At 43.8% G+C, this 14,417-nt stretch overlaps 1 protein-coding gene across 1 annotated transcript in view; it reads left to right on the top strand.

The window, feature by feature from the left end:
* The window catches only part of BCL3 (BCL3 transcription coactivator), a 147,411-nt gene that overhangs the window by 9,911 nt on the left and 123,083 nt on the right, over positions 1–14,417 (top strand). Inside the window, exon 2 of the mRNA XM_069640993.1 lies at positions 12,404–12,581. Coding sequence (XP_069497094.1) covers positions 12,404–12,581 — 178 coding nt within the window. The remainder of the gene's footprint in view (positions 1–12,403; positions 12,582–14,417) is intronic.

Raw genomic sequence — 14,417 nt, forward strand, 5'->3', positions numbered from 1 at the left:
CCATTTACAGATGCCAAGTACTGGACAATTAAAAGTGTATAAAGTTTCTATGGAATAGAGTGAGCAAGTCTCTAAAAGCCAAAAGGAGAAACTGCACCCAGTTTAATGAAATCAAATAGTGTTAAATACACTGTCGAAATTGACAAATTTGTGGTCTCTTAAACATGTGAATAGCTCACAAACAAGGGCTATTCACTGGGCCTGAAACAAAGATAATGGTGTGCCTACACTCCCTTGAATGTTCCAGGACAGTGCAGACTGGCAAGGTCAATCTTCAAACAGAGGACACTGGCATGAGGCCTACTAATGAAAAAGGGTAGAAGGGTAGAGCAATTGGGAAAACAAGGGAAGAGCTGACGTATCTTAAAAGCACTTGGGTTTCGTTTCTATATGCGTGCTGCTAGCGAGCCGAATGTCCAAGGTTGGATTTCGGTTGCCAACCAATCAGAAAAGCCGGCTGTGCACTTTTACATACAATGTTGCAAGTATTATCCTGCTGGCATATTTTTTTCTGTAATAAGTGTGCTACGTATGTAGAAGTAGCTCAGGGTGTGTTTTACAGACAAGGGACTGCCAATGAGAGACTAACACTCATGTATTCTATATGTAGACATGTTCCCCTAATCCAATACAACCCCCCAATAGGTTTTTGTAATATGCCATGAGGAATGACGTCATAGATGATGCATCTAGCATTATATAAACAAAGACAGTGTAATCATGCATGAATCAATTTGATGAATGATGATTAACCCTGATTTCCTTCATTGAGATAAAAGCAGTATTTTACCATCTTCTTTGAGTCGGTCCAGTTATTTGGCCTGAGACATTTTATTGGTAATTCCATCTAGCACTAATACGCTTCAAGGTGCTAGAGCATATTTTCACTGTCAAATTAAATGCAGATTGAGGCCTCTGCTGTCCTCTGCCTAGTCACAATGACTGCAGAACCTGGCTTTTCCATGCCTCTACCATGCCACCCTGGGTTCAGAGTTGGGCCACGCGTGGTCATTTCCATGTTACACTTAACTCAGAGCCTGGTCTACTTGCGATTCGCCCCTGTCCCATGTTGCAGAGCCTGGCACCCTTAGTCAACTTCCCCATGAGAATGCTGCAGAGCCTGGAATACTTGGTCATCTTACCCATGAGCATGCTGCAGAGCCTGGCATCCTTGGTCACCTTCCCTGTGAGCATGTTGCAGAGCTTGGTCTCCTTGGAATTCATCCCTGCCCCATGTGGCAGAGCCTGGCATCCTTGGTCACCTTCCCCATTATCATGTTGCAGAGACTAGCATCCTTTGTCCCCTCCCCCATGAGGATGTTGCAGAGCCTAGCATCCTTGGGATTCGTCCCTGCCCCATATTGCAGAGTCTGGCACCCTTGGCCACCTTTCCCAAGAGCATGTTGCAGAGTCTGGCATCCTTGGTCACCTCCCCCATGATGATGTTGCAGAGCCTGGCATTCTTGGGATTCAGCAGTGCCCCATTTTGCAGAGCCTGGCATTCTTGTTCACCTTCCCAATGAGCATGTTGTAGAGTCTGGTCTCCTTGGTCACCTTCCAGATTATCATGCTGCAGAGCTTGGCATCCTTGGTCACCTTCCCCATGAGCATACTGCAGAGCCTGGCATCCTTGGCCCCCTTCCCCATGAGCATGTTGCAGAGCCTGTTCTCCTTGAGATTTGCCCCTGTCCCATGTTGCAGAGCCTGGCACCCTTGGTCACCTTCCCCTTGAGAATGCTGCAGAGCCTGGCATACTTGGTCACCTTACCCGTGAGCATGCTACAGAGCCTGGTATCCTTGGTCACCTTCCCTGTGAGCATGTTGCAGAGCTTGGTCTCCTTGGGATTCATCCCTGCCCCATGTGGCAGAGCCTGGCATCCTTGGTCACCTTCCCCATGAGCATGTTGCAGAGCATAGCATCCTTGGGATTCGTCCCTGCCCCCTATTACAGAGCCTGGCACCCTTGCCCACTTTTCCCATGAGCATGTTGCAGAGTCTGGCATTCTTGGTCACCTCCCCCATGATGATGTTGCAGAGCCTGGCATTCTTGGGATTCAGCCCTGCCCCAAGTTGCAGAGTCTGGCATTCTTGTTCACCTTCCCCGTGGGCATGTTGTAGAGCATGGTCTCCTTGGCCACCTTACCCATGAGCATGTTGTAGAGCATGGTCTCCTTGGTCACCTTGCCCATGAGCATGTTGCAGAGCCTGGTCTCCTTGTGATTTGCCCCTGTCCCATGTCACAGAGCCTGGCACCCTTGGTCAACTTCCCCATGAGAATGCTCCAGAGCATGGTATACTTGGTCACCTTACCCGTGAGCATGCTGCAGAGCCTGGCATCCTTGGTCACCTTCCCTGTGAGCATGTTGCAGAGCTTGGTCTCCTTGTGATCCATCCCTGCCCCATGTTGCAGAGCCTGGCACCCATGGCCAACTTCCCCATGAGCATACTGCAGAGTCTGGCCTCTTTGGTCACCTTCCTCGTGAGTATACTGCAGAGCCTGGCATCCTTTTCCGCCTTCCCCATGAGCATGCTGCAGAGCCTGGCATCCTTGGCCACCTTCCCTATGAACATGTTACAGAGCCTGTCATCCTTGGTCATCTTCCCCCATGAGCATGCTGCACAGACTGGCATCATTGGTCACCTTCCCGTGAGCAGGCTGCAGAACCTGGCACACTTGGTCACCGTTCCTGTGAGCATGCTGCAGAGCCTGGCATCTTGTGTTGCCTTCCCCATGCACATACTGCCGTGCCAGTCATCTGTGGCCCACGTCCCTGTAACCATGCACGTAGATTCGGTCCTCCTTGGGTATCGTCCATGTAACCATTTTGCACAACATGGCCACTCTTCAATTTCTTCTTTTTCTTTTATGTCCTGACACTGGCCTCTATGAGTCCCTCCCTTTGGTACATGTTGCAAGAGCTGGACTCGGCATCATCTGTAGCGGGTCACCGTCTTTAAGAGTCTGCTACATTGCCTTGCCACCATCAATCGGCCAGCAACAGAGGCAGCCTTTATGAGCTATGCACTGATAACGTGGCTGCAGAGTCTGGCCTGTCGAAGACTTCCAATTTTGTGGAGAGTCTGTGGGCCTCATTACAAGCATGGCAGTCCGGGAACTACGGTACAGGTACGCATGCCAGTACCGTAGTTCCTGGACCGCCATACTACGAGCTGTGCTCGTGGGTGCCTGTCAGCCCGCCAGGTCTGACCTGGAGGGCAGAGTGGCACCCGCAAGCACAGCACGTCGGATGCACCGGCACTATTCTGAATGGTGCCGGTGCATCCGACGTCCCATTCCCATTCAGCCCTATGGGGCCGAATGGGGATGGGGAGTCCCTCATTGGCGGCACCCATGAATGGGCAATAACCGGGTCCCCCGAACTCGGCATGAACCGGTTCTTGCCCATTCGTGGGTGCCAGTAAAAATGCAACTCCAGCGGCAGACGTGCCACTTTTGCCGGCACGGCTACCACCGGAGTTGTAATGAGGCCCTATGTCTGTGATGTCAATCAGTGACAGAGTGGAAGCATCCTCCTGGGGCCAGATTACAGAAACTTTGCACCGGTACACGTGCCCGGTATTAGCCCTAGGGCAAAATTTGCCCTATTTTTTAAATCAGTGGCACACACTAGAAAACGATTGCACCATGACAAGGGCAGTTTGACTTATTAAAAGCACCAGGGCAAAAATTGCCCTAGTGCAAAAAAGATACATTTTTGATGCATTTTTGTATCAGGGCAAAGTTTGCCCTAGTGCTAATACCATTCCATATTAGCACTAGGGCAAACTTCGCCCTGGTGCAATAAAGTAGTGAAAATGCATCTTTTTTGCACTAGGGCAATTTCTGCCCTGGCGCTTTTAATAAGTCAAACTGCCCTTGTCATGGTGCAGTCGTTTTCTAGTGTGTGGCACTGTTTTTAAAAATAGCGCAAAATTTGCCCTAGTGCTGATACCGTGCAACTTTGCACTTGCAACGGTGAAATGTTTCTGTAATCTGGCCCCTGGCCTGCAATGCCATTGAATGGATCTATTCCAATTGCACTAGATGTTCTTCTCTTGTTGGCCTTCCCAGTGGGTGATGGATTGTCTTTACAGGGCTTGCTCTAGATCTCTGAGTCTGACCTTCGCATGAGCTGGGCTAGGGACTGGATAGTCCTAGTTAATGATGTTCCCCTAGTATCAAACTTTTGCCCTGATCCTTTCAGATGGATAAGGGGTGTGGTTTCAGCTCGGGAGATGTGGTAAACCTGGTTGTCTGATGTCATATTTTGTGCCTGTGAGATCCTTACATCATCAGACACTGTTAAATCGGAATGGGTTACACAACTCTTATTGTCCCTTTTGTGAGTTACATTAGAGAAGGGCACCATGAATCTTAACCTTTGCCTACTACATTCTACTTGAAGGATTATTTTGTGACATTGGGGGAAGAGTACCCCTGGACCAAAAAGTCAGCTACTTGTTTCATTGGTCAATGTCTAACAGGGATGCAGTCAAGCAGAAACATCTGTCAATAGGCAAAGTTTGGTTCTATGTGATGTCATGGTTACTCCGCTTGTTGCTTGACTCTGGTCAGTTGTCCAACAAGAGTCGAACAAAAGGTGCTAGAAGTAACTGTGGTTGATGCAATCACAGATCACAGCACAAGGGCGCATGTGGACCCATGTTCCTTACTAGGCAATGTTGTTCAAACCACATGATTGGACCTGTGATAGCATAGCCTTGGCTGGGACTGTTTTCAGACGCTAAAGGTTTTGCACTGACCCACGGGTTGGTGACTGCCCAAAGGTGTGGCGCCGATTTCATGGGTGTAGATCTTCAAATTCCCTGCACATTTTCTAAATCACCTGTAAGTGTTAAACATTTTGGACATTTCCTGCAGATATTCGCGTACTGCCTTTGGAATGTGCTGCTCCGAAAGCTCACAGAATCATGACGGAAACGGGAGAGCAGGCATTGTTGTCTGAACATTAAAGAATGTGGCAATTCAATCTATGAAGTGCTGCTTCAGACAGTTGGTGTTGTTGGTTTTAGCATGAGACTGAGAAGCGATCATGTACAGGTGCACTGTCAATTCTGCAATGTACCATTTCCCCCCACAGTTTTGACATTTCTTTTTTGTCCCACAGCAGTCGGAAAAATATTTGTGCAGATTTTCACCTTTTTTTGCCACCAATTTGCATTGTCTTGTTTGTGTGCCTGGTTAGTGGTGTTATTGTCTTGGGCTGTGCTTTAATCATAGTCTGGCAGTGCTGATTTTACTCTCGCAGCTAAGTTAGTGATGCAGTGAGACAGTTTGTAGACCATTGAACTGCATTCCAGCTACTCCATGTGCACCTTATCAGAGAGAGAGAGAGAGAGAGGGAGAGGCAGGGAGAAACCTCCCGCGATGTACCCCTATGCCATTTTGGGGAGCTTGTCTGAGATCCACGCTTTACTCCACCAGAAGTGCTGCAGATGCGGGCAACAAACGGCACAGTGAAATTCAGTTAAACATAAATAAACTAATCTTCAATAAAAGGGATTAAAAACAAGAAATTGTATTGCTAGTTACAACGCAAACATCAGGCGGGAACATGTGGGAAATCATACATTTTATAAAACATGAATAGACTATTTTTGACACCTTCTAGGTGTTATATTAGTTAAAGTAGTTGCACAGAGTTTTTACTAACTCTCAGAATCTGTACTCCTTGTGTCCCCTACTTCAAGGACTATTCGTGGCCTTTTAGACAAGAAAGCAATTCCAGGCCCACACTCCATTCATTCTGTTCCTCTAGCCAATGAAGTGGTCCTTTTCTAAATGTATTTATTTATTTATTTATGTATTTAATGATATGTGCTGAGGCTTTCCTTTACAAATCATTTCACTCTGCAACATCTGGTGAAGAGGTCTGTGGGACTGCCAGAATATAATGTTTTGATCCATCTCTGCATAGATTTTTCGGTCCAATAAAAGGTATCAAAATCTACAATTTGAGTGATTTAACAACTGGATTAACACGGCGTCTGCATTTTCTTTGCACTAAGAAAGTCAAAAGATCAAAACGAGAAAAATTGCTTCAAAAAGTCACTAGCATGTTTAAACGTTCACCAGAGTAACTCAAGGAGCCAAGGTCCTCACGCAGATAGTAAGGGGTGGTTTGAATCCAGCCACAGTCTGACTCCTAACTAAAGAGATGCTTAGAGTTGCTGGCAGCTCGGGGCTACGAGGATGTCTTTCTTTCAGAGCCTGCAAAGCCGCACTAGCAAATGCTCTTTATGTAGGGTGACCACATTTAAAAAATAAAAAGCCGGGACGGGCCACCAACATAGAAGCAGAACTACCGTTTCAGCGGACATAAAGACAAAGGACTAAAATGCACATTGGACTCCAAAGAAACTGTAGTGCTACGTCTATGTCTGTGGCCTTTTCCATGCAAAGTACAAGCTTATTTAAAGCACATTGGAGGTTGGAAGCCACGGAGGAAGAGGGAGAGTGTGAAAAACAATCAAACGCAATCATGATTGCGCCCAGCCCGATTGTGGTATTTATTCAAGGATTACCGGCAAAACCTGGGACATTAGCCTGCCATTCCTCAAATCCTCAAATCCCAGGACATGGTTTTAACAGTTAAAAAAGTCTTGGGACGCTGGGACCAAGGGTAAATTACTAGGACGGTCCCGGCAAAACCGGGACGTCTGATCACCCTATCGTTATGTTTAAAGAACACACAAAGGGAGGATCCCAGCTCCTGTGGATTCCTTTGCCCACTAATCGGATGTGTGCAGACACTGACTCCTACAGCTTCTTGGTACTAGCTGAAGGGTGATCGGCAGTGAGAATTCTATTGGAATCTAATCCCAGGTGACAGAGTTTGGGATCAACACTCTTACGATGATGCCAATGTATTTTGAGTATAGTGCTTCGAGTCCCCGACACCAGGCAATACGGTGCTAGCTTGCATCCTCTGATAGAGACCCCGTACAATGATCTATCTGATCTTCCTGCTTTATTACCATAAACGTATACCTCAGTATCTAATTATCTAAATCCTTTTTCCTGTTGGCTACCTACCTTTCAAGGAAAAGTTTTCACTGTCAATTGTAAAATGGAAAGGGGGATGTCACTTCAAATGTCATATCCCTCATTTTGCCAGGTCAAAAATGTGTCTGGGAGGCTTCCTGAACCTACCACATTCCCACTGGTCAGCTTCCGGTTTGAAGACATCGCCCACTATGACAAAGGTGTGCCATGTTCTCTTGGACTTTTAGTGATGACCCACCTTAAGCAACCAGGGCGCGTGTGCTAGCCCGCAACAATGCTTGCAATATGGGCTGTATCTACACCCACTGCTCCCACTCACATCCTGCTTCCCACTTTAAAAAAAAATGGATAGGCGTCCCTTACCTTTGCTGTGCTCTGCTTTTTGGGCTTCCTTTCCTTTTTTTCATGTCAGACATCTTTGAATGATTTTCTCCAGGCGCACATTCCTTTCTCTGGCCTCCTCTTACTCTTGGATGTTTTGTCATTATTTAACAACTCAAGCATCAGTATTAACCCCCTTGCAAATAGCTCAGGTGTTAATGGTCATAATCGCTTATAGGGTGAGCTGTTCTGCGAGATAACAGCGCTACACTGCCTTTCTTAACAGCCTGCGGATGCTTTTCAGCCTAAATGCCTTCCGACCCCACAGTGGTCCGCCCCCTTCACCTGTTGCTATGGGATTACCAATCCCTCATTTGTGCTTTAGGAGGATGGAGCTCTGTGATTCCCCAGAACACCAGGTGAACTTTTTCCAGAGAGTGCAAATATAGTTGCCACACTTGCTCTTTGGATAATTAGCTTTTGCTGGTTCCATGGACATCCAGATTGCACATTTTACACTCGCATATCACATTTGATACCTGGCACTGACATCCTTTCCTAACAGTAGAACATGAAGTGCCCAAGTGGCCAGGAGCCTGCTGGCATTGCCTTCTGCTCGTATGTGCTGGATTACAACGTCATACTCTTGCCAAAATTGCTTTGCAGCCCTCATATGCTTTGTGAAGTTTACAATACGCCATTATGGGAATGGCGTGCCTTGTTACGTCCTTTTCCAGTTTTCACGTTCATAGTTGCATTGTAGCAGTGCCAACACTGTAGGCAGGTGTAGTCTCCCTTGAACAATCAACAGCTACTTGTATCCTCAGTCAGCATCAAAGGGGCTCGGGTCAAGGGGAAACCTATGGATAGGCAAAATGCCTCTGGACTCCCTGGACTATTTAGCTGGCAGTATTGCAAAGACCACATGAGCTGAGGTAGTGATGGTATAATTCTGATTGGTGACGCGGTTCTCCTACCTGTTACTGTCCCTATGCAGGCAACCATGAGCTGGATTTAGCAGAAGACCCAGCTGGTGATGTGCTTGAGAGTGTGCCTTGCATCCAAGACGATTGACGGATCTCAAACTGTGGGGGACTGTGCATCCATGATACCTTCTTCAGCTTTGCACAGGTTCACAGTCTTAGTGAAGAGTGGTGGGAGACTGACCATATGGGGATGCAGTGGAAGGTCAGGAACCCGTATCACAGTCGAATAGTGGCATCACATGCAGGTAGTGTAAATACATTCCAACAGTGTCACATGCATTGGTGGTTGAACAGGCGCAGATGATTGCACATCACATTGGCACCTCATTAGGCGCTTAGTGCCTCACGTGAAGGGTGGCACATCATGTGGGAGGGTGGCATAGAAATACAGGAGCAGCTTAATGTGGGATGGTTAGATCTTTGTGTTGTTAGAGGGAAGAAAGCATTCAGGTCATGGCAAATTTCGCAAAGGATAGCAGGTCTTGCTAAAATACTGCACATTATGCGGCAGCTGACTCCCCATGTGAAAGCTGGCACACCCCACATAGAAGGTGACACTTTATGGGAGTTTGGCACATTGTGTGGGGGAACGTTGCATATGATGGCGTGCAGCAGTATGTAGCGGGTGGCGTGTTGTGAAAGGGGCCAAATCATGGCTGGTGAGGAACCTAGGATGCAGGTCTGGCCCATTTTGCAGAGACGCCTGATCATGCGAAGGTTATCACTTTGTGCCTGGAGTGACACATAGATGTGGTAAGATGGCATCTTATGTGGGAAGGGATATTTTTCACAGAAGGTGGAACCCCATTGATAGAGTGTGAGAATAGTGCACATAATTGCGTGGTCGTAACCACACTAAACCTTGTTTCTCAGTCATCCACCTAAGAAACAAATCAACCCCTGAAGGTCATTTTGGGAAAAAGCTCCTTGTGCAATGTTGTTACCTCAAAGACTGACGATGCCCTAAAAATAGCATGCACCGTCTTTCAATACATTTGTTTGAAACCAGTTGTTTGTCTTATTTTTTAAATTTTATTGTGGTGCACCTTTCACAATGCTTACAGCAACATTACCACAAAAGAAGCAAAAAAGAAATAAAGTTTACAATCATGTTTCTATATGCAAACTATAGAAAATTACTCATTTATATCCAAATACATAAAAAAACCTGTATATATAAAATAAAAATTCATCAAAACCACCCAATCCATTGTGTGAGTGTTTGGTTGTTCGATCCATTTATTCTGTATGAGTTTTGTAACGTCACATCTTGTGCATGGATAGCCATAAAAATAAAAATAAATCCGTTTTTACAAATTATCGATGGTTGAAAATACTATACAGTTGATAATGAGGTTACCCACGACCCAATGATTAGGATACACATTAAATAATACTATCCAAAACAATACTTTGGAGAAACCTACAAAGAGCTAAAATCACAGAAACATTATCACCTATTATTTTGATCCATAGGGCCTCTCCCGAGTCCACAAAAAGGGTATAGGCAAGGCCAGCAAAATATGTATATGTTAATGCAGCCGTCTTCGAACAAAAGACAGCAAGAAGTTTATATGTTTGATTTTGGAGCTGTCGTTGCACCATCAACAGATTATGTCTTCTTTCTGAATACCCATTCTGGGCCCCAAGCACTCTAATGTGGGCAGTTGGTTGAATTTGAATCTCACAGAACTGTTTGTCTTTTTATGACAGGAGAATATGGATATATATTTAGATGAACACTATGTGCTCGATTAAATAATGCACATTCCCTAAACAGATGGCACAATTTTAAGTTGTCGACAATTTGACAGCAATCTCTATTATAGAGTTTTATTATAATCTTAATAGGATTTCCAATGCATTCTTGAAGCTCAGTGCCCATTTCTTCCAAGATTTTATCTAATGGACCTGCAAAGTTGTTTAATGAATCTAACTTGTTTAATTTTTTGATTTAAATTCAACTCTTGGAATTAACTTGCAGATGAGGATCAAGTTTTGTGGCGTAAATACAATTTCTTTTCCAGTGCACGCTCGAGATCAAAGAAACCAGTCTTAACTTGTGTCGCATAATACAGTTCGGGACTGAATTCGCCAATCTGAGTACCTTCTTCCACTTTAGTCCATTTAGGGTGTTTAGGAAGGAGCCCATGTCTTTTAGGACCACCTCTAGCCCTTACATGAGTGCCGGGACGATTTTAGTATTATAGTTCTTAAGTGCTGGCATGATGGAAAATGTGCAGTATGTGCAGTTTATACGTTTCAGCTGAGCTGCCAAAGATGCCATCCCTGATCTCAAATTCTCGCGAATGTTATTTACTGTAAAGGGGTTGTTGAATACTGAATCCCTAATATTTAAGGAATTTAACTCCATCCAATGTTTGATCACCCACAAGCCAGGTCATAAGCTTAGGTGTATGCCGTTAGAGAATATTGTTATCTTTGATTTGGTACCATTAACCAGAAGGTTGTTTGCCTTATTGGAGATGAGTTACAGCCTCTCAACAAAAAAAGGAAAAGGAATCTTCAAAATCATCCTGCAATTAAGGAAAGAGTGGAAAACGATGTTAATTCTATTTTCTTTTCAAAGAGCAAGTGAAAAGAAGGGGGTTATACATTTCATTTGAAGTAACAGGGGCAATGGAGGATTCAGAGGGTAGGGTAGAGAATGGCAGTACCGGCTTTAGGGCATTTTAATCTTTTCAAATGAAATGTGCACCTACCTTTATTAGGACCCCATACCCTGTGGCAGATAACCACGCAAATTTAGCGGAGTGAATACTCACTCTCTATACCTACCAGGGTAATTTTTAAAACACCCTGGTAGTCTCTATGTTGTAGGAACAATTGGTATCCTGCAAGGATTGCTTTAGATTTCTAAGTTTTCCTAAACAATCCAATTTGCTATTTGATGAATATGTTGTTCTTTTGTAATTTATGTAGATATGATGAATGTTATGATTTATGTCTTTTTTTCATTTTTTTACAATTGCTTCATTTAACTTTTGTAAACATTTTTGAATAACTAAAACTTGTGCCCTCAATAATAAATCTTTTGCCAGTACTCTCTAGACTTCTTCTTTGGTTTACCCTCAGTGACTTCTTTTGAAAGAACTATCCTTGCATTATTATGGAGATTTAACCTAAATAATTGACAGAATGTAGGACTGTCCACAGTGTAAGTACCCTTTTTTGGTTCTGTGCCACATAAGCCTTACAAGCTTTTCTTGAGTATTCATTTAGGTGTTCAGGTATTCTGCATGCCGCCTTCCTTACTTCTGCTGAGCAGTGGCCAGTAAACACTCCCTCAGAAATCTTCACACCCCCTGTATTGCCTTATTTAGAATTCTGCTATTGCTTTTATTCGTTAAGGAAGCCACATTCTTAGCATTACGTTGATTGAGGAGAAGGAGACCTGTAATCCAACAAGAAAGATTTAAACAATAAAATATTGTGAAATTTGAGAAACAAACTAAATCATTTTGCAAACATGATTTTCATTCCTTATAATGTATTGATTGTGTGGTGAGATATGTGCAACTGGGATACAAAATTACACACTTCTAAAAAAAAATTATACATATACTGATTTTTCAATGTCCTTTTGTTTTTGTAACCCTTAGCCCGCACCACATTAATATATAATTGTTGCTGACACATGCAGATGGGGTTTATAAGCTTAAGGCAGAGGAGGCCCAGATATCAATTCAAAATGGGCTCTCCACACATCCTCAACCAGCTTGGAAAAGGGGTACATGTGCTCCCCCCAGAGCAAGTAGAAGCTGCCATTCACATGGTCATCCTTTCATCAAAATTAATTAAAATATACAAACTCTGGTTGTGGTTGGGGGCATTACACGTATTACAAGACACACTTTAGGAGGTCGTCCTCTACAGACTATCTTTTGGAAAGTGGGGTTCTAAAAAGTGGTCTAGATTAGAGACAAACACAAGGGGGTGGAATGCCACACGGGACGGGGATGGTGACATAGCTGTGCCCGCTCACCTATTTTCCTTGTCTCTCTCTCTCTGGTCTGTTTTTCATTGTTTCTTTTCTTTAATCTTTCAGGTGCCCACAGCTCTTACCTGCCGCGCCACCTTCCAGTCTACCCCTTTAATCCTCATGTAATGGCGCAAGGGACGATGCTGGGTATCCACGCCACCCCATACCAACTAATTTGCCCTCTGGAAAGTCAGCTAACCAGTGACATTGCAATTGCGTCAAAGCAAGATGAAGACGGGGACACGTAAGAGAACTTCTTAAAGCTGTTTGGTGGCAGATGGGTGGGAGTGGGGAAGACAGAAAAAAGGGCATAGAATGAATGCATAGACAGAGACTCACTGGGGTAACTGGGCCATTCCATGGGCCTTCCATGCTGGAGGACTAAACAGGGTGGGTAGGGCCTCACCTCTTAAAGCATTACATGTTAAGGCATGAGCAATGTGGCTAACGGAGCTCCGAGAGGGCAAAAAGGGGACCCCCAAAGTAACTACACCACCCAGTATTTGGGGGCACACTCTAGGACACACCACATTTGTGTAAAATGTTGAAAGGTCTCTGGGGAAAGGGCTTATTTCCCTCTGGATTAAGATCCTAGCTCATGTTTAAAAGGCCCTTTGATTATGGGCCCAGATTTAAATCCTCTTCTGTGAACATGATACGCTGACTGAAAAGCATAAAGCTGAAGATGACACCATGTGGGAAACTAAACTGCAGACACAGATTAGCCAGCAAAATATGCCAGACAAAACACTAGTCACTTCTATGCACAAGAGTTACATAATTTGCAGGATAAGAAGATGAACATTTATGATGTATATGTATGTGTATAAAACGCCATCCCACTAGCACAAGAAATATTTAAGGTTATGTGTGAATTTAGAAAATTCCTTTCCTACTAATTCTTGAAAATTTTCATGAAAACATTGCACTGCAAAGTTTCGAGGCAGCCGCCCTTGCACAGAAAATGGTACAATATTTCATGGATGGCTTCATAGTTTAAGACAAGTCTTTTGATCACATTTTTAAAAGTTTTTCGCATGGATGTTTCTCCTGGGGGAAAACACAGTTTTAAGCCCAAATCTCTCAAAATTGACCACTTTACTTTTCGGCATGCATCTAGATCCTATCATGAAATGATGGATTTAAAAACATTTTTGAAAATTTAGTTGGCCAATTTCAAGTTATTCACGTTTTAAAATGTGTCTATAGATCACACAAGGGCAGAATGAACTTGCATCTTTCATACAAACTCTACATGCACGTGTAGAAGATGTACACAAATATGAAAACGTACATCAAAGTCAGGACTGATTTTGATGCCACTTTTCATATGTATATAAGAAGTATAGGCAATGTATTTTGCATACATGTGCAAAATGTCATACTCATTTACGCCGCCTATGAATATTGAAAACTCACATCAAAGTCAAACCTCTCCTTAATGTGAGATTTCATATCTATAGGAGGCGTATGGGACATGTGTTTTCCACCAAAACAAACACCAAACTCTCACGTGCTATTTATACACCATACATTCAGATGGCAGCCACATATACACCAAACACTCACACACCTTACACCATCACACACTACGAAGCATGCACTTATGACATACACAAATACTTACAGCACATACACACCTATGACACACACACACTTACAACACACATCATGCACACTTACACCACCCACTATTACAACTGATCTTAAACCATGTGCTATTATTCCACACAAATGTACAACACATGTTAATTACAACACACATGTTCAGACATGGTCAGAATCAATGTACATCTTATATATAACTACACAGATACATGTAGGCAGTGACTTTGACTTTTTCCATATATAAAAACACGTTTAGGAGATTTAAAATGCATACATGCACAGACTGTAAAACTTTTAAACTCATCCTAAATATATACAATCTCACATCAAAGTGCAATCAACCTTTTATGTGCGGTTTCATATGTATATGAAGCATATAGGTCATGTGCATTTCATATAACTTCACTGGAAACATGTAGACGCTACTTATGCAGCATACACACATTAGACATTTACACACCAAACATTCCTA

This window comes from Ambystoma mexicanum, chromosome 1q (assembly GCF_040938575.1).
Source record: "Ambystoma mexicanum isolate Mex_15411 chromosome 1q, UKY_AmexF1_1, whole genome shotgun sequence".
Classification (NCBI taxonomy): Eukaryota; Metazoa; Chordata; class Amphibia; order Caudata; family Ambystomatidae; genus Ambystoma; species Ambystoma mexicanum.